The sequence below is a fragment of the Lonchura striata genome, chromosome 1 (assembly GCF_046129695.1).
Source record: "Lonchura striata isolate bLonStr1 chromosome 1, bLonStr1.mat, whole genome shotgun sequence".
In the NCBI taxonomy this organism is placed as follows: domain Eukaryota; kingdom Metazoa; phylum Chordata; class Aves; order Passeriformes; family Estrildidae; genus Lonchura; species Lonchura striata.
Window position 1 is genome coordinate 156626592 of NC_134603.1, and position 19259 is coordinate 156645850.

Sequence of the window (19259 nt, forward strand, 5' to 3'; positions counted from 1 at the left end):
AACAGGGATGGAGCAGGGATGGAACAGGGATGGGAGCAGGGATGGAGCAGGGATAGAGCATGGATGGAGCAGGAATGGGAACAGGGATGGAGCAGGGATGGAGCAGGGATGGAACAGGGATGGGAACAGGGATGGGAGCAGGGATGGGAGCAGGGATGGAGCAGGGACAGGAACAGGGATGGGAACAGGGATAGAGCAGGGATGGAGCAGGGATGGAGCAGGGATAGAGCAGGGATGGAGCAGGGATGGAGCAGGGATAGAGCATGGATGGAGCAGGGATGGAGCAGGGATGGAGCAGGGATGGAACAGGGATGGAGCAGGGATAGAGCATGGATGGAGCAGGAATAGGAACAGGGATGGAGCAGGGACGGGAACAGGGATGGAGCAGGGATGGGAGCAGGGACGGGAGCAGCGATTCCCGCTGGTGCTGCCGGCAGGGAGCACCCATGGGTGCTGCTCCCTGACGGCACCCTGGCCCTGTCTCTGCAGACCTGCTCTTCGGGCTGCCCGGCAGGTACAGCGGGGTCAGCCTGTCCAACCGGCGCCGCGTGGTGTCCTACACCGTCACGCTGGGGCTGCAGCGCTACGACTCCAGGTGAGCCACAGCTGCTGCTTCCCCTCGTGCTCTTCTCCCTGTCCTCCATCACCTCGTGCTTCAGGGTATCTCTCCTCTCCCACGGTGCTTTTCTGGGCAGAAAGCTTGCTGTGTTTTATGGGAATAAACTCCCCTCAGTTCTCAGCTCCTCTTCACAGGCGGTGCCCGCGGCATCCGGAGCTGCCAGGGGATTCTGTGGCAGCCAGGGCCCAGTGGCTCTGCTTTCACCCATTTGCACACAGACTGGTTTGCTTCCAGTAAGCACTGCTTCACCTGGTGAAGACACTCTGGCAGTGTTGGCCAAACCGGCGTGGATCGAGTGGATCTGAGGACTCTGAGCTGCACGGAATTCCCCAAGGGATGCTGAGATGGAGTTTAAACTTCCTCTTCCACAGCACTGAGCCCTGCGGGCCACTGTGTGGCACCTTCCATCAGCCATTTTTACACAGAATTCTGTAATTCTGCCTAAATTCTGGGAGCGTTTGAGGCCGTGGTGTGCTCTGCCCCACAGGCCCGGGCCGTGCTTATCGAGCCTTTGCTTTAAACAGAGTTTTGGTGAGCCAGCCTAGCAGAGCTCTGTAGAAATCAGGTGTGGGTGGCTGGGGCCAGCAAGGAGCAGGCTTGGGAGCACGGCCTGGAGAGAGCCCTGCTCTGGTGGCGCGTGCGAAGGCGGAGCTGCCCCATGCTCCTGCAGGAGCTGCCAGCTTTTCTCTGGGGCAGGCTGAGCGAGAGCTGCTGTTCCCCAGGTTCCTGGGCAGCCTGCGCTCCCGCCTGAAGCTGCTGCACCCCAGCCCCAACTGCAGCCTGCGGGAGGAGAGCGTGGTCCACGTGCACTTCAAGGAGGAGATCGGCATCGCCGAGCTCATCCCGCTCGTCACCACCTACATCATCCTCTTCGCCTACATCTACTTCTCCACACGTAGGTCTGGGCCACCTGGCTGGGGGCAGGGTGCGCGGCGCTGTGGAGGCAGGGGGGAATGGAGAGGCTCTGATTCAGAAGGATGTGAGAGTAAAAACTCTGATTTAGTCAAAATACACTGCTCTTTTATACGGAGCTCCTCAAGGACCAAATCCAGCATTGGTGCACAGTGCACAGTGCTTGACACGCAGTGATAGAACTATAAACAATGTGAAAAACAAGAGAGATAAAGAATTATTTATACATTCTTTCCCAGCTCTTTCCCAGGCCTCTGCCTGGCTAGAAACTCTCCGTTTCTTTCTTTGACTGAATCTGAGACCCACATTTCCTCCTTTTTTGTTTAAAGAATGAGGCAGTGTTTGTCAGAACACCTTGTAAAAAAGAGGACAAACACAACTCCAAGATTCACTAGTTGATAATTTAAAACTTCATTGGATGTTGGCTTAGATTGGTTAAAGAGCTTCTAAACTTATAATTTTTAAGGAATCAGTTACTAACTCTAAGACAGTAACAATTCATTGTCAGACTGTCAAGGAACTGGCAGTCTAATTTGTTAAAACTTATTTCTCAGTGTGAGTATGACCTGACAGAAAAGAAGGTATTTATAACACGTGCACATACCCAAATCAGCTAAATTTGAATTTGGCAAGATGGATAACATCTGTTTGTTAGAGCTGCAAAGCCTTTAAGCTTCTGGGATTTGTCCCAGCCAGTAAGGTGCAGCAGGTTTGCTTTGATTGGCATTCATTAGAATTATTTTTGTAAGGTGTGTGCACTTAATAGAAGAATCATGCAAGGCTCTGCCTATGCAATCATGTCCTTATTATAAAACTTAACTATAAACAATGTAAAAACCAAGAGAGATAAAGAATTATTTCTATTTTTTCCCAGCTCTTTCTCAGGCCTCTGCCTGGCTGGAAACTCTCAGTTTCTTTATTTAACTAAATCCAAAACCCACAGGAGCAGGCTCCTGTCTAGCACCACTGCGCTTCCCACCCATTCCAGCAGGAGAGGGGTGTTGGAATTCTGTCCTGGACTGGCAGGGAGACAATTAGGAGCTGGTTACTGGTTCCTCTCAGCCAGGGTGCTGTTACTCCCCGTGATCCACCTCCCAGCTGGAGGTGTTTCCCCATCCCTGCAAGTGCCCAAGGCCTGGGACAGTGGAAGGTCCCTTTCCATGGCAGGGGGTGGAATGGGACAATCTTTAAAGTCCCTCCCAACCCAAACTATTCCTAGATTCTTTTACATCCTCCACGGTGTTTCCTGCCTTGTGCACCCTCGGATGCCACAGGAATGCCTTTTCCCAGTTTGCTTCATCCACCATCAGACAGGTCCCAGCACTGTCCCCTGTCCCACCTTGTCCCCTCGTCCCGGGGGGCTGTGGGAGCTGCATTTCGGACTTGAGCACTGCAGCACCTTCCCTCTGGGCTGGGGACATCCTGGGACCTGCTGGGGCTGGGCAGGATGAGCGTGTGGTCCCCAGGTGTGTCCCCAGCCGTGTCCCCCCTGTATCCCCCCTGTGTCCCCGCCTGTGTCCCTCTCTGTGTTCCCCCCGTGTCCCCCTCTGTGTCCCCAGCCAAGTCCCCCCCCGTGTCCCCACCTGTGTCCCCAGCCGTGTCCCCCTGTGTCCCCAGCCGTGTCCATCCCGTGTCCCCCCCGTGTCCCCTCGTGTCCCCAGCCGTGTCCATCGTGATGTGTCCCCCCCGTGTTCCCAGCCATGTCCATCCCGTGTCCCCCCGTGTCCATCCCATGTCCCCAGCCGTGTCCATCCCGAGTCCCCCTGTGTCCATCCCGTGTCCATCCCGTGTCCCCAGCCGTGTCCCCCCCCATGTCCATCCCATGTCCCCAGCCATGTCCATCCTGTGTCCCCAGCCGTGTCCATCCCGAGTCCCCCTGTGTCCATCCCGTGTCCATCCCGTGTCCATCCCGTGTCCATCCCGAGTCCCCAGCCGTGTTCCCCCCATGTCCATCCCGTGTCCCCCCGTGTCCCCCCGTTGCTGTCCCCGTGACCTGCCTGGGGCTGTCTTGCAGGCAAGATCGACATGGTGAAGTCCAAGTGGGGGCTGGCGCTGGCGGCGGTGGTGACGGTGCTCAGCTCCCTGCTCATGTCCGTGGGGCTCTGCACCCTCTTCGGCCTCACGCCCACGCTCAACGGCGGGTACGTGCCACCCTGCCACCCTGCCACCCTGCCACCCTGCCGGATGCGGCTCCTGCAGCACCGGCACACGCTGGGGACCTGCTCCTCTGCTGGCCACACCTCCCGGACATTCCTTATTCGGAGCTTCTGGGCACCAGGCAGCAGGAGTTGCTGGGATAATTCGTTATTCCTGGGGCCCCCACAGCCTCCTCCTGTCTGGTCAGAGATTCCCAAGGAGCTTGTCCCCCCTCTCCGTCCTGTGCTGCTGCTGCCCGGGGTTATCAGCTGAAAATGCTTTCATTAAAGGCAGGCCTGAGTTGCTCTTGCTGAATTTTGGATTCTTGGGCGTGAGCAAGAAGCTGCCCACGGGAGGCTCGTGTGTGTTGGTGGTTGTTTCACTCACTGTGGACATTCAGTGACATTCTCCCCTTCCAGTGTCTGAGGGAGCCCACAGGAAGCTGGGGAGGGATTCTTCATCAGGAACTGCAGTGTTAGGACAAGGAGCAATGAAAGACTGAAAGAGGGGAGCTTTAGGTGAGATAGACAGAAGAAATCCTTCCCTGTGAGGGACTGGAACAGATTTCCCAGAGCTGTGGCTGCCCCTGGATCCCTGGCAGTGCCCAAGGCCAGGCTGAGCACTTGGAGCAGCTTGGCACAGTGGGAGGTGTCCCTGCCGTGGCAGGGGTGGCACTGGGTGCTCCTTAAAGGAGGTGGGACACGCTCCCTGCCCCTCCTGATGAGTGACCAGCCACCCCCCAGTCCCTCACAGGGTGTTCCAGGTCCATCTCTGTTCTGTGCCTGATGCTGGAGAGGAGAGAGCTCTGTCCCTGGGAAGCACCAAGATTAATTTAGTGGTGCTCCACAATGGGAATTCCTGCAGCTTTGCAAAAACTGTGATTTCTGCCCAAGGCAGAGGAAGCACAAACCTTTTCCGTGTGCAGTGAAGGGATTGGGGCACAGGGTGGTGTCTCCTCCCCTCAGCTGACTCCCAGGGCTGTGGTTGCTCCAGACTTGCCTCTTTCCTTTCCCCACGGATCTCCTCCTCAGCTGTGCCTCTGTTTCCCCCAGGGAGATATTCCCATACCTGGTGGTGGTGATTGGCCTGGAGAACGTGCTGGTCCTCACCAAGTCCGTTGTGTCCACGCCCGTGGACCTGGAGGTGAAGCTCCGCATCGCCCAAGGTGGGACCCTGCTCTGGGGCACTGCAGGGAGGGAAAAGTGGGGAGAGGCAGGGGCTGGGAGAGGGGGAACGGTCTCACTCAGCTCTGGGATGGAAACAAGGTGAGTGGTGCAGCTTTTGTTGTGAATTCCAAGAACATAATGCTGTTGTCGTGGGCTCTGCTTGTTGGGATTGTTGGCTGAAACAGGCTAAATAAACATATTAAAATATCAGTAGGGGAGAGATGGATCTCCTGGTGTGGATACTGAGCACTGTGCTCAGGTCATGGATATCAGAAGTGCAGAACACAGGTCCTACAAAATTCCCCTGAATGTGTGACAAAGTTATCTCTTCCATTCTATAAATGCTCTGTGCCTGTGGAAGGATTTGAGTGTGCTCACACCATGGATAAATGGGATTTGTAATCTTCAAAGCTGTTTCTAAACATCAGGGAGAAGAGATTCCAGAGCGATGCTGATTTTAGCTTTAAAAATACAAGTGGTTTGGATCCTAGCTGGGAAACAGGACCCAGAACTCCGGTGGGCCTTTGCACTTGGGAATTTTAGCCTGGAAGGGCCTTTTTGGCCTGTTGCCTGTAAATTGCTGGTTTTAAAGAGGGGAAGTGCTGCTCCTTTTGCTGTGTTCATGTCTGGCACAGTGAGGAGGCTCCCCTGACCTGTCCCTGCCCTTCCCCAGGCCTGAGCAATGAGAGCTGGTCCATCATGAAGAACATGGCGACGGAGCTGGGGATCATCCTCATCGGGTACTTCACCCTGGTCCCGGCCATCCAGGTGAGAGGGGCTGGCAGGACAGAGCCTCACCCTGCAGGGGGGCACGGGCAGCAGGGAATTGCTGCCTTGGAAAAGCCTTGGAGAGCACCAGGTCCAACTGTTCCCCAGCACTGCCAAGACCACCCTGCCCCGTGTCCCCCAGTGCCACAGCCACGCTGTTAAATCCCTCTAGGCACGGGGACTGCACCCTGCCCTGGGCACTTCCAATGCCTAACAGCCCCTTCTGGGGAAGAAATTTTCCATAAATTCTCATCTAAATCTCCCCTGCCACGACCTGAGGCCTTTTCCTCTCATCCTGTCCCTTGTTCCCTGGGAGCAGAGTCCCAGGGGTTTGGTGGGTTGTGGCCAAAAAGAGCAGAGAATGTGAATTAGAATTAATATCCTTGGATTCTCACGTGGACTCACCCAGCCCTGAGCTCGGAGCCGGCACAAGAGGTGGCTCAGGGGGTTTGCCAGCCAAGCACTGCTGGGTGTCCCTGGTTCTGGGCTGCAGTGGGAGCTAATCCCTGTGTGCCACCCACAGGAGTTCTGCCTCTTCGCCGTGGTGGGGCTGGTGTCAGACTTCTTCCTGCAGATGTTCTTCTTCACCACCGTGCTGTCCATCGACATCCGCCGCATGGAGGTGGGCAGGGGCACGGCCGGGGGGGCAGGGAGCTCAGCCCAGCACCCAGGGCCAGAGAGGGACAGGGCCAGAGCAGAGGCACAGCCTCGGCGAGCTGTGAGGGGCCTCTGGGGACATGGAGTCCCACCATCCCCAGCAGCAGCACTGTGCTCACCACTGACCCGTGTGCCCAGTGCCACACGCACATGGCTGTCACTGACCCGCGTGCCCACTGCCACACGCACATGGCTGTCACTGACCCGTGTGCCCAGTGCCACATGTACATGGCTGTCACTGACCCGTGTGCCCAGTGCCACACGCACATGGCTGTCACTGACCCGTGTCCCCAGTGCCACATGTACATGGCTGTCACTGACCCGTGTGCCCAGTGCCACATGTACATGGCTGTCACTGACCCCTGTGCCCAGTGCCACACGCACATGGCTGTCACTGACCACTGTCCCCAGTGCCACACACACACAGCTGTCACTGACCACTGTCCCCAGTGCCACACACACATGGCTGTCACTGACCCGTGTGCCCACTGCCACACACACATGGCTGTCACTGACCACTGTCCCCAGTGCCACACACACATGGCTGTCACTGACCCGTGTGCCCAGTGCCACACGCACATGGCTGTCACTGACCCGTGTGCCCACTGCCACACACACATGGCTGTCACTGACCACTGTCCCCAGTGCCACACACACATGGCTGTCACTGACCCCTGTGCCCAGTGCCACACGCACATGGCTGTCACTGACCACTGTCCCCAGTGCCACACACACACAGCTGTCACTGACCACTGTCCCCAGTGCCACACACACATGGCTGTCACTGACCCGTGTGCCCACTGCCACACACACATGGCTGTCACTGACCACTGTCCCCAGTGCCACACACACATGGCTGTCACTGACCACTGTCCCCACTGCCACACACACATGGCTGTCACTGACCCGTGTGCCCAGTGCCACACGCACATGGCTGTCACTGACCACTGTCCCCAGTGCCACACACACATGGCTGTCACTGACCCGTGTGCCCAGTGCCACACACACACAGCTGTCACTGACCACTGTCCCCAGTGCCACACACACATGGCTGTCACTGACCCGTGTGCCCAGTGCCACACGCACATGGCTGTCACTGACCACTGTCCCCAGTGCCACACACACATGGCTGTCACTGACCCGTGTGCCCAGTGCCACACGCACATGGCTGTCACTGACCCGTGTGCCCAGTGCCACACGCACATGGCTGTCACTGACCCGTGTGCCCACTGCCACACGCACACGGCTGTCACTGACCCGTGTGCCCAGTGCCACACGCACACAGCTGTCACTGACCCGTGTGCCCAGTGCCACACACACACAGCTGTCACTGACCACTGTCCCCAGTGCCACACGCACATGGCTGTCACTGACCCGTGTGCCCAGTGCCACACGCACATGGCTGTCACTGACCACTGTCCCCACTGCCACACGCACATGGCTGTCACTGACCCATGTGCCCACTGCCACATCCATGGCTGTTAAATCCCCCTGGGGATGGGGACTCTGCCCCTGTCCTGGGCAGCAGGGCTGGACAGCCCATTGCTGGAAGCAATTTTTCCCAATATTTTACCTAAATTTCCTCTGGTCAGCTTGAGGCTGTTTCCCCTTGCCCTGAGCTGTTAAAGTTCTGGTTCCATACTTGGTTACACACACGGGGCTTGGGAACAGCACTTGAGGGAAAAGACACTCCTGGGAAGGACATGGAGCTGTGGGAGCAAATCCAGAGGAGGCATCAAGCTGATGGGAGGGATGGAGCAGCTGTGCTCTCCATAAAGGAGGAAAGGCTGACAGAATTGGGATAGCTCAGCCTGGAGAAGAAAAGCTTAGAGACCTACCTGTGATCTTCCAGGGCCTGAAGGGAGCCCACAAGAAACGTGGAGAGGGATGTTGTACAGGTTAAGGGGGAATGTCTTCAAACTGACAGAAAAAAAGTTGATGTTGGACATGAGGAGGAACTTCTCCTCTCTGGGGTGGGCAGGCCCTGGCACAGGGTGCCCAGAGCAGCTGTGGCTGCCCCTGGATCCCTGGCAGTGCCCAAGGCCAGGCTGGACAGGGCTGGGAGCAGCCTGGCACAGTGGGAGGTGTCCCTGCCATGGTTGGGTGGCACTGGGTGGGCTTTGAGGTCCCATCCCGAGCATCCTGTGGTTCCCCAAGTCTGCAATGTGCTGACTGGAGCCCCCAGGAGCCACCACCAGCACCCTGGGGTGAGAACCCCTCCCCAGGGGAGGCTCCCCGGAGATCCCCCCTGCTCTCACCCCTCATCCCTGTCCACGTCTCTTGCAGCTGGCCGACCTCAACAAGCGGCTGCCCGCCGAGTCGTGCCTGGCCAAGGCGCCGTGCCGGGCCCGGGCGGCCTCGCTGCGCCCGGCGGCGCCGCACGCGCCACACGGGCACGCGTCACACGCGTCGCACGCGCCACACGCGTCGCACACGCCGCACACCATCACCCTGCAGCCGTCCTCGCTGCGCAACCTACGCCTGCCCAAGCGCCTGCGCCTCATCTACTTCTTCGCCCGCACGCGCCTGGCCCAGCGCCTCATCATGGTACGTGGGGGCACCCAGGCTGCTGGGGTGGCAACCAGGCTGCTGTGGTGGCAACCAGGCTGCTGGGGTGGCAGCCGGACCTGTGGGGTGGCAACCAGGCTGCTGGGGTGGCAGCCGGACCTGTGGGGTGGCACCCAGGCTGCTGTGGTGGCACCCAGGCTGCTGGGGTGGCAGGCAGAGGGCTGGGATGGCAGCCAGAGCGGTGGGATGGCAACCAGAGCACTGGGATGGCACCCAGGCAGCCAGGGTGGCGATCAGGCTGGTGGGATGGCAGCCAGAGCGCTGGGATGGCACCCAGAGTGGTGGGATGGCACCCAGGCAGCTGGGGTGGCAGCCAGACTGGTGCGATAGCAACCACAGCAGTGGGATGGCAACCAAGAGCACTGGGATGGCACCCAGATCGGTGGGATGGCACCCAGATCGGTGGGATGGCACCCAGACCAGTGGGATGGCAACCAGACTGCTGGGATGGCAACCAGAGCACTGGGATGGCACCCAGGCAGCCAGGGTGGCGATCAGGCTGGTGGGATGGCAGCCAGAGCGCTGGGATGGCACCCAGAGTGGTGGGATGGCACCCAGGCAGCCGGGGTGGCAACCAGGCTGGTGGGATGGCAACCAGACTGCTGGGATGGCAGCCAGACTGGTGCGATGGCAACCACAGCAGTGGGATGGCAACCAAGAGCACTGGGATGGCACCCAGACCAGTGGGATGGCACCCAGAGTGGTGGGATGGCACCCAGGCTGGTGGGATGGCAGCCGGACCTGTGGGGTGGCAGCCAGGCTGCTGGGGTGGCAGCCAGAGCGGTGGGATGGCAACCACAGCAGTGGGATGGCACCCAGAGTGGTGGGATGGCACCCAGGCTGCTGGGATGGCAGACAGCCAGACCAGTGGGATGGCACTCAGACAGTTGGGATGGCACCCAGACTGCCCCACTGGGCACCCAAACAACCAGACTGACACCTAAATAGCCAGACTGGCACCCCTGCCCACCCTGCTGGGCACCCAAACAACCAGGCTGGCACCCAGACAGCCAGGCTGGCAGCCCTGCCACCCTGCCAGCCACCCACGGCCACCAGGCGTGACCCACCTCCGTGTGCTGCTCCCACACGGGTCTGGCTCTGCCCCCTGGGCTGCAGGAGCAGATGGCCGAGGCTGGCCGAGTCCTGAGGTGATTTTACAGTCCCAGTTCCTTCTGCACACGGGGATAAAGGCATTTGGGAGAGATTCTGCTCGAGCTTTCACTCTACAGCTGCTGCAGCCACACCAGCCCTGCTCCTGCTTTCCCCTCTCTCTGTTTTGGATGTCTCTGGTGGAATTACAGGGATCTCTGTTCCCAGCCCGGCCAGCCAGCACGGGCAGCCTAAGTTCAATCCCCACACGGTCCCAGAGCAGTGGGTCCTGCACGAGCGTGGATCCAAAATCCCAAATTAAGCCTTTCCATCATGCTTGGAGAGCCAGATGTGCTGGTCCCAGCTGCCAGCACCGAGTCTCCTTCCTGCTGCGCGTTTGGGGAGAGAATTTGGGTTCTGGCCATCACGTGGCTCACAGAAAAGTGGTGTCCAGGTTCTGTGTGTGCTGGGCAGTGCTCCAGATCTCCCCCACGGAGCAGTGCTGGGGCTGAGGCTGCAGGAAACGTGGGGTACCTGTGGTTGGGGTGCCGTGGGCCAGCTCAGGCAGGGACAGGGTGGTGGCACTGAGGGCAGCTGTGTCTCTGCTCCTCCTGCTCAAACAGGGACAGGGTGGTGGCACTGAGGGCAGCTGTGTCTCTGCCCATCCTGCTCAAACAGGGACAGGGTGGTGGCACAGAGGCAGCTGTGTCTCTGCCCATCCTGCTCAAACAGGGACAGGGTGGTGGCACTGAAGGCAGCTGTGTCTCTCTCTGCCCCTCCTGCTCAGACAGGGACAGGGTGGTGGCACTGAGGGCAGCTGTGTCTCTGCTCCTGCTCAAACAGGGACAGGGTGGTGGCACTGAAGGCAGCTGTGTCTCTCTCTGCCCATCCTGCTCAAACAGGGACAGGGTGGTGGCACTGAGGGCAGCTGTGTCTCTGCTCCTGCTCAAACAGGGATAGGGTGGTGGCACTGAGGGCAGCTCTGTCTCTGCTCCTGCTCAAACAGGGACAGGGTGGTGGCACTGAGGCAGCTGTGTCTCTGCTCCTGCTCAAACAGGGACAGGGTGGTGGCACTGAGGGCAGCTCTGTCGCTGCCCATCCTGCTCAAACAGGGACAGGGTGGTGGCACTGAGGGCAGCTGTGTCTCTGCCCATCCTGCTCAAACAGGAACAGGGTGGTGGCACTGAGGGCAGCTCTGTCTCTCTCTGCCCATCCTGCTCAAACAGGGACAGGGTGGTGGCACTGAGGGCAGCTCTGTCTCTGCCCATCCTGCTCAAACAGGGACAGGGTGGTGGCACTGAGGGCAGCTCTGTCTCTCTCTGCTCCTCCTGCTCAGGCCGGGACGGTGATCTGGATTGGAATCCTGGTTTACACGGATCCTGCTGGGCTCCGCACCTACCTCACGTCGCAGGTCACCGAGCAGAGTCCCCTGGGGGACGCAGGCCTGCCTCCCATGCCCGTCCCTGGAGGGGTGCTGCCTGCTGGGGACCCCAAGATGGACCTCTCGGTCTTCCCGTCGGAGCCCGTGCAGCTGCCGGAGAACCAGACGCAGCAGCGGGAGCAGCAGGAGCCCAACCAGCACACCTGGGCCCAGGGGCCCGGGGGCAGAGGGAACGGGCAGCTGGAGCTGGGAGCGGAAGCAGAGGTTACCTGGGGAGCAGAGGATGAGGAGATCTGGAGGAAGCTTTCCTTCAGGCACTGGCCAGCCCTCTTCAGCTACTACAACATCACCCTGGCCAAGAGGCAAGTGGGCTGGCATGGAGTGCCACCGGCACGGGGACCTGGGCAACTGACCCCAAGGGTTTGTCGTGCTGCTGTCCTTGGTGTCCCACACTCACTGCTTCCATGGGCTCGTTCCAGCTGTGTCAGGAGGAGCTGCTGAGCAGGTCCCCTGGGTGGGCAGAGCTCACAAACCCCCCGGGCTGTTCCTCTGGGAATCAGGGTTGTTTCACTCTGGGCTGTTGAATGTGCTGGGGGTCTTGTGTCTTCCTTGACCCTGGAAGTGAAGTTTTAGATTTTACAAAACAAGGAAAGGAGGCTCAGGGGGGACCCTGTGGCTCTGCACAGCTCCTGACAGGAGGGGACAGCCGGGGGGTCGGGCTCTGCTCCAGGGAACAGGGACAGGAGGAGAGGGAACGGCCTCAAGTGTTCCCAGGGGAGGGTCACGGTGGGTATTGGGAAGAGTCCTTCCCCAAAAGGGTTGTCTGGCCCTGGCACAGCTGCTCAGGGCAGTGGTGGAGTCCCCATCCCCGGGGGGATTTGAAAGCTGTGTGAATGGGGGGCTTGGGGACATAGGTTAGTGGTGGCCTTGGCAGCACAAGGGGGAGCAGTCAGACCTGATGGTGTCAGAGGGCTTTTGCAGCCTCAGTAATTCCACAGTTGTCTGATACAATCATCTGTAAGGGATGGAAACAGTACATGTGAGGAAGAGACAGCAGAGCCAAAGAAGCTTCTTGGTGAGACCTCCCAGCCTGCAGCACACAGGAAACTAGACTTAAACCCATGGGATCCACCTGATCTCACCAGGACTCCATTTCTTTTGGCTCTTGGAAGGGTTATAACCTGGGGAATAACTTCAGAGGAGTTTATTTCCAAGGAGATCCTTCCGAGGAGATGAGAGCACCGCTGGAGGCAGCTCCTGCCGTGGCTGCCCAGCAGCTGTGCTGCCCCCTCGTGCCATCCTGAGCCGATGCCCTGTGCCCCTCAGGTACATCAGCATCCTGCCGGCCATCCCCGTGACGCTGTACCTGAAGCCTCAGGAGGCCCTGGAGCTGCGGCACCCGCAGGAGGCCTCTCGCTCCCAGCCCTTCCTGGCCGACCCCGGCGCCCCGGCCGCGCAGCCCCGCGCCCCCCAGGACGTCACCCTCTACAAGTACCGTGTCCTGCCTCGGCCCCGGGGCTGCTCCTGCTGCTGGGAGACAGAAAAGCTCCCGAGGGCCCAGTGCCACAGCTCGGGGTGCTCCCTGCCAAGGGACATTGCTGTCTCCTGGCAGCTTTCCGTCTGCTGGGGGCAGGGACGGGCTGTGCTCCTGCTGCAGTGGGGGGATGACCACGGGGTGATAAGGACAGAAGGGCAATTTGGGGGTTTAAATGTGATTTCATAGAGCCCCAGAACGGTTTGGGTGGAAGGGACCTTAAAATCAATCCAGTCCCACTCTGTGCCATGGCAGGGACACCTCCCACCATCCCAGCGTGCTCCAACCTGGCCTTGGACACTGCCAGGGGTCCAGGGGCAGCCACCACCTGGATATAATTTGATAATGATTTACTGGGGGTTAGATCAATCTCTGGTGCAAGGAACTTCCCTCTCTGTGGAGAGAACAGCTCACAACCCCTGCCTGAATCTGCAAGTGCTGAGCACACTCTGTTATCCCAGTCCCCAGCTGGTGTTTTCTTAAAACCTTAGTTGCTCATTACTTTCCTTACTGAAAAGCCTCAAAAATCTTGTAGAAATTGTCATTTTCCCATTAACCCCCCGCTTAATTTCCAACAAACCTCTGTAATTTGTTGAAAAGCTTCCTCAGCTGAGAAATTCAAACCAGCGCATGAGTAATCCTGGCACAAGGCTTCCCAAATCTATCCGTGGGCTAGAAACCGGGAGTTTATTTTCTTACCTTCTCTCCTCGGTGTGTGTGTGTCCCCCAGGGTGGCTGCTCTGGGCCTGGCGTCGGGCATGCTGCTGGTGCTGCTGCTCTTCTGCCTCTACCGGGTGCTGTGCCCCAAGAACTACGGGCAGAACGGGCCGGGCCGGCGGCGCCGGGGCGACCTGCCCTGCGACGACTACGGCTACTCGCCCCCCGAGACCGAGATCGTGCCCCTGGTCCTCAGGGGGCACCTCATGGTAGGTCCAGCTTAGGAGGGAGCACGTGAGGAAAGGTTATTGGAGCACGAAATTCCTGCAGCGTGTTCTGATCTCCTCCTGGGGCTTGCTGTCTGCGATTCCCACCGCCTCTGGTTCCATTCCCTGCTTTGCTGGGATCTCTGCACCTTGCTGAGCTCCCAGGGACAGCTGGATGTGGCACTCTGGGCTGGGTGACAGGGTGGGGATCACTCACAGGTGTGACTCAGTGGTTCAGGAGGGCTTTTCCAGCCTGGGATGAGCCTGGGATTCCTCCTGTTCTGGGCATTCAGACAGACGAGGTGACAGCGCTGTGCTGTGTCTCCCAGAAAAGCTGTATCTCTGCTCCTGAGCCCGCCTTCAAACTGGGGTGGAATTTTTTAGGGGAGGCAAGACAAGATGAAGTCTGTTGGATTTGCAGCAGTCCAGTGCACACTCAGGTCTCTGGGCAGAGATCCTGGAATCTCAGGATGGTTTGAGTTGAAACTCATCCAGTTCCACCCCCTGCCATGGCAAGGACGCCTTCCCCTATCCCAGGTTGCTCCCAGCGCCATCCAACCTGCCCCCGGATCCTTCCAGGGATGCCCATGTCCTCAGCAACCCTCAGTTCCTAAACCAGCCAATTTTGACCTAAAACCCATCATCTCTGCAGTTCTGCAGCCACACCAGACTGTGGGCAGATCCAGAGGCCTTGGTGGTGCCACACTGAGCTGTGCTTGTCCTCCCTTCCTCCCAGGACATCGAGTGCCTGGCCAGTGACGGGATGCTGCTGGTGAGCTGCTGCCTGGTGGGGCAGATCCGCGTGTGGGACGCGCAGACGGGCGACTGCCTCACCGTCATCCCCAAGCCCAGGTATGGCCCTGTCCCCACAGCCCCTGCTCCCCAAACCTGGTTATGGCCCTGGCCCTGTCCCCACAGCCCCACGCTCCCCAAACCCAGGTATGGCCCTGGCCCCACAGCCTCTGCTCCCCAAACCCAGGTATGGCCCTGTCCCCACAGCCCCTGCTCCCCCAAACCTGGGTATGGCCCTGGCCCTGTCCCCACATCCCCACGCTCCCCCAAGCCCAGGTATGGCCCTGGCCCCACAGCCCCTGCTCCCCCAACGCAGGTATGGCCCTGGCCCTGTCCCCACAGCCCCACAGCCCAGGTATGTCCCTGTCCCTCTCCGTGTCCCTGTCCCTGTCCCCACAGCCCCTGCTCCCCCAAACCCAGGTATGGCCCTGGTCCTGGCCCTGTCCCTCTCCCTGTCCCCACAGCCCCACAGCCCCTGCTCCCCACAGCCCAGGCATGGCCCTGGCCCTGTCCCTGTCCTTGTCCCTGTCCCCACAGCCCCTGGTCCCAGGAAGGAGCCACCCCCGCGCTGCTGAGCTTTGTCCTCCTTGCAGGCTGCGCAGGGACAGCAGCGGCATCTTCGACTACCAGGAGGGCTGGGATGCCAGCCCGGACGGCAAGAGCGGGCCGGAGGAGTCCTTGGAGAGCAGCCACCAGCTGAAACGGCTGCTGGGGCCGCCGCCGGCCCCCCTGTTCTGCGACCAGCCCGACCTCAGCTCCCTCATCGACACCAACTTCCTGGAGCGCGCCGGGGCGGCCGGCTCGGAGCCGCGGCTGCGCGCCGTGGGCGCTCGCCACAGGGACTCGGGCTACGACTTCAGCAGCCTGGTGGGGAAGGTGTACGAGGAGCACGGCGGCGGCCCCGGCTGCAGGAGCAACGGGAGCTTCCCGGGGCTCGCGGCCCCGCGCGGCCCCGACGAGGGCGGCTGCGGCGGCCGCCGGCGCAGCCTCGGGGAGCGCAGCCCGGGGGACGAGCCCTGCGCGGGCTGCGACAGAGCCTCACCCCTGCACTCCTGGGGAGGCGACCTGGAGAGCTCCATCTGGAGCCTGGAGCTGCAGGGGAACCTCATCGTGGCTGGCAGGAGTAACGGGAAGCTGGAGGTGAGGAGCGGGGACACGGCAGTGGGGAGGTGGGGATGAATGGGGACACAGTAATAGGGAGGTGGAGATGAGGGACAGGGACACAGCAACAGGGAGGAGATGAGGGACAGGGACACAGTAATGGGGAGGTGGAGATGAGGGATAGGGATGTAGTAAAGGGGAGGTGGAGTAAGGAGCAGGGACACAGTAATGGGAAGGTGGAGATGAATGGGGACACAGTAACGGGGAGGTGGAGTGAGGAATAGGAATGTAGTAATGGGGAGGGGGAGTGAGGAGCAGGGACACAGTAACACAGAGTGGAGTGAGGAGCAGGGACACAGTAATGGGAAGCAGGAGAAGAGGAGCAGGGACACAGTAATGGAAGGTGGAGGTGAGGAACAGGGATGCAGTAACAGGTGGAGATGAGCAGGGATGCAGTAACGGAGTGGAGAAGAGGAGCAGAGATGCAGTAATGGGAAGCAGGAGAAGAGGAGCAGGGATGCAGTAATGGTGGGGGAGATGAGGAGCAGGGATGCAGTAATGGGAGGCAGGAGATGAGGAGCAGGGATGCAGTAATGGGAAGCAGAAGAGGAGCAGGGATGCAGTGATGGGAAGCAGAAGAGGAGCAGGGATGCAGTAATGGGAAACTGGAGATGAGCAGGGATGCAGTAACAGGTGGAGATGAGCAGGGATGCAGTAATGGGAAGCAGGAGAAGAGGAGCAGGGATGCAGTAATGGGAAGCAGGAGATGAGGAGCAGGGATGCAATGACAGGTGGAGGTGAGGAGCAGGGATGCAGTAATGGGAGGTGGAGGTCACACAGCCAGCCTGGGAGCGTGCACAGGGAGCTGTGACCTGCTCACTCAGCTCGGGGGCTGGCAGCAGAGCACAGGGAGCTGTTCAGGATCCCAGCTCCCCGTGTCCCGTGCTCCTCTGGCCAGTGTCACCGCAGAGACCCCTCCTCCCCCAGGTGTGGGATGCCATCGAGGGGACCCTCCGCAGCAGCAATGATGAAGGACAATCCGGCATCACGGCCCTCGTCTTCCTCAACAACAGGTAACTCCTTGGGCAGGTGCTGGGAGAGCCCCAGCCCCGGCCTCCACGGCTGCTCCCGGCAGCAGAGGCTGGGCTGGGACGTCTCTTCCTTGGAATCGGTGTTGTGGAATGTCCTGAGCTGGAAGGGGCCCCCAAGGATCATGGAGTCCAACCTTGGCCCTGCCCAGAACACCCCAACAACCCCACCCTGTGCCTGAGAGCTTTGTCCAAACACTCCTGAGCTCTCGGGGTTGGAGCCGTCACCATTCCCAGGGGAGCCCATCCAGTGCCCAACCACCTTTTCTCGCTATCCAGCCTCACGTCCAGCCTGATCCTTCTGTGTATCCACCTCTCACCAGCTTTCCTGGCTCCAGGCCTGCTCCAGCAGCCACTTCCTAGCCCTCAGTCTTGCAGCAGCTGAATGTCCGGAGGGTTCCAGGGCTGGGGCACCTTTGGGTCCCTGCTGCTCCAGAGGCACTGCCACTGTCCAGTCCGTTCAGAGCTGTGGCCAGTGTCCCAGCCCAGCTCCCTGCGGCCTCCTCCCGGGGGTGGGTGCTCCGTGCATTGCCCGGGGGTGCCCAGGTTTGGGGCTCGGGGAGGGGCCTCTCCTCAGCCCCCACGACTCTCCCTCAGGATTGTGGCTGCCCGGCTGAACGGCTCCTTGGATTTCTTCTCTCTGGAGACACACACGTCCTTGAACCACCTGCAGTTCCGAGGTGAGCAGGCGTTGGGATGTCAGTGGCTGCCCTGGGCTCCTGCCTTCCCCTCCTCCCTCTTCCTCCTCGTAGCTGAGTCTTCCTCACAGCCCCTTCAGCTTTGGTGGTAACTGCTGGTAACTTTGGTGGTAAGTGCTCCAAAAGCACCCGGGGCTGTGCTGAGCTGAGGGCTGCTGGGGGAGCTCCCTGTGCTGGGGAGGAGCACTCGGGTTAGCCCTAACCCTAATCCTAACCCTTCCCCATGATCCCCCTGCTGGATTTCCCCAGGGCATGGGGCCAGAGGCTCCCATGTGCTTCCAGGGCCAGCTCTGCCCTCACCTCCTTCCACTTCTCCCTCCTTTCTCCCTGTCTCACCTGCTCCCAGCCCGGGAACAGCCCGAGCCCTCGGCACAACCACAGCACAGCCCAGAGGGGCCGTGGGGGTGACTGGTTAGGGCACGGGGCTCCTTTGCTTCTGGAGCAGAACACAGGGGATGATTCACATGGGACACTGGGGGGGAAATTCTTCCCTGAGAGAGTGGCGAGGGACTGGGATGAATTTCCTGGAGAAGCTGTGGCTGCCCCATCCCTGGAAGCATCCAAGGCCAGGCTGGACAGGCCAAGGAGCAACCTGGGGCAGCGGGAGGTGTGGGATGGGCTTTAAGGGCGCCTCCACCCCTCGGAGGCGCCCTGCCCTGCCCAGCCGCGCGTGCCCGCAGGTGGCCCGGGCCGGAGCAGCCTGCCGCCGTCGCCGGAGCTGAGCCGCGGCGCCGCGCTGCGCTGCCGCCTGACGCACAGCGTGGCCTGCGCGCACCACAAGCCCATCACCGCGCTGCGCGCCGCCGCCGGCCGCCTCGTCACCGGCAGCCAGGACCACACGCTGCGCGTGAGCGGGGACGGGACCGGGACGGGAACGGGAACGGGGACGGGGGACAGGAATGGGGACAGTGACAGGGGGCCGCCTGGTCACCGGCAGCCAGGACCACACGCTGCGCGTGAGCGGGGACGGGACCGGGACGGGACCGGGGATGGGGACAGGGATGGGGACAGGGATGGGGACAGTGACAGGGGGCCGCCTCGTCACCGGCAGCCAGGACCTCACGCTGCGCGTGAGCGGGGACGGGACCGGGACCGGGGACAGGGACAGGGATGGGGACGGGGAGCAGGGACGGGGGAATGGGGACAGGGATGGGGACAGGGACGGGGACAGGGACACGGATGGGGGACCAGGAGCACAGCCGGGGGGATGGGGACAGAGACAGCAAGCATGGCCGGGGGGACAGGGACAGGGAGCACAGCCCAGGGACTGGGACAGGGACTGGGACAGGGAGCACAGCCCGGGGACAGGGACAGGGAGCACAGCCCGGGGATGGGGACAGGGAGCACAGCCCGTGGGACCAGGACAGGGACAGGGAGCACAGCCCATGGGTGAGTGGGACAGGGACAGCTGCAGGGACACGCGGGGAGGGTGGCTCCAGGAGCTCCCTGGGGTCTGTTCCTCTGCCTGGATGGGCCATGGGAGGAGTTGAAGGACAGAGCCTGGCGAGTGTCACTACTCTGAACCCTCGTGCCTTGGCAGTGGGTGACTTCAAAGAGTTATGGAATCATTGAGGGTGGGAAAGATCTTCAAGACTACCAAATCCAGCCAGTCCCCAGCACTGGCAAGGCCACCACCAACCCATGTCCCCAATTCCCTATCGACATGGCTTTAAAATCCCTTCAGGCATGGGGACTCCACCACTGCCCTGGGCAGCCCCTTCCAGTGTCTGACCACCCTCTCCCACAAAGAAGTTTTCCCAATATCCAACCTAAACTTCCCTCTCCTCCTGTCCCTGTTCCCCAGGCTGTCCTCTCCTGGCAGGAACT

The 19259-nt window shown here is 60.5% G+C and overlaps 1 protein-coding gene across 1 annotated transcript in view; it reads left to right on the top strand.

Moving 5' to 3' along the window:
* SCAP (SREBF chaperone) overlaps window positions 1–19259 on the top strand; it is a 60473-nt gene that overhangs the window by 38852 nt on the left and 2362 nt on the right. Inside the window, exons 6-20 of the mRNA XM_077790073.1 lie at window positions 490–595; window positions 1342–1514; window positions 3546–3672; window positions 4720–4832; window positions 5507–5601; window positions 6125–6223; window positions 8545–8805; window positions 11252–11658; window positions 12623–12787; window positions 13561–13756; window positions 14490–14605; window positions 15139–15685; window positions 16634–16719; window positions 17332–17414; window positions 18113–18279. Of these exons, the coding sequence (XP_077646199.1) occupies window positions 490–595; window positions 1342–1514; window positions 3546–3672; window positions 4720–4832; window positions 5507–5601; window positions 6125–6223; window positions 8545–8805; window positions 11252–11658; window positions 12623–12787; window positions 13561–13756; window positions 14490–14605; window positions 15139–15685; window positions 16634–16719; window positions 17332–17414; window positions 18113–18279 (2741 nt within the window). The remainder of the gene's footprint in view (window positions 1–489; window positions 596–1341; window positions 1515–3545; window positions 3673–4719; window positions 4833–5506; window positions 5602–6124; window positions 6224–8544; window positions 8806–11251; window positions 11659–12622; window positions 12788–13560; window positions 13757–14489; window positions 14606–15138; window positions 15686–16633; window positions 16720–17331; window positions 17415–18112; window positions 18280–19259) is intronic.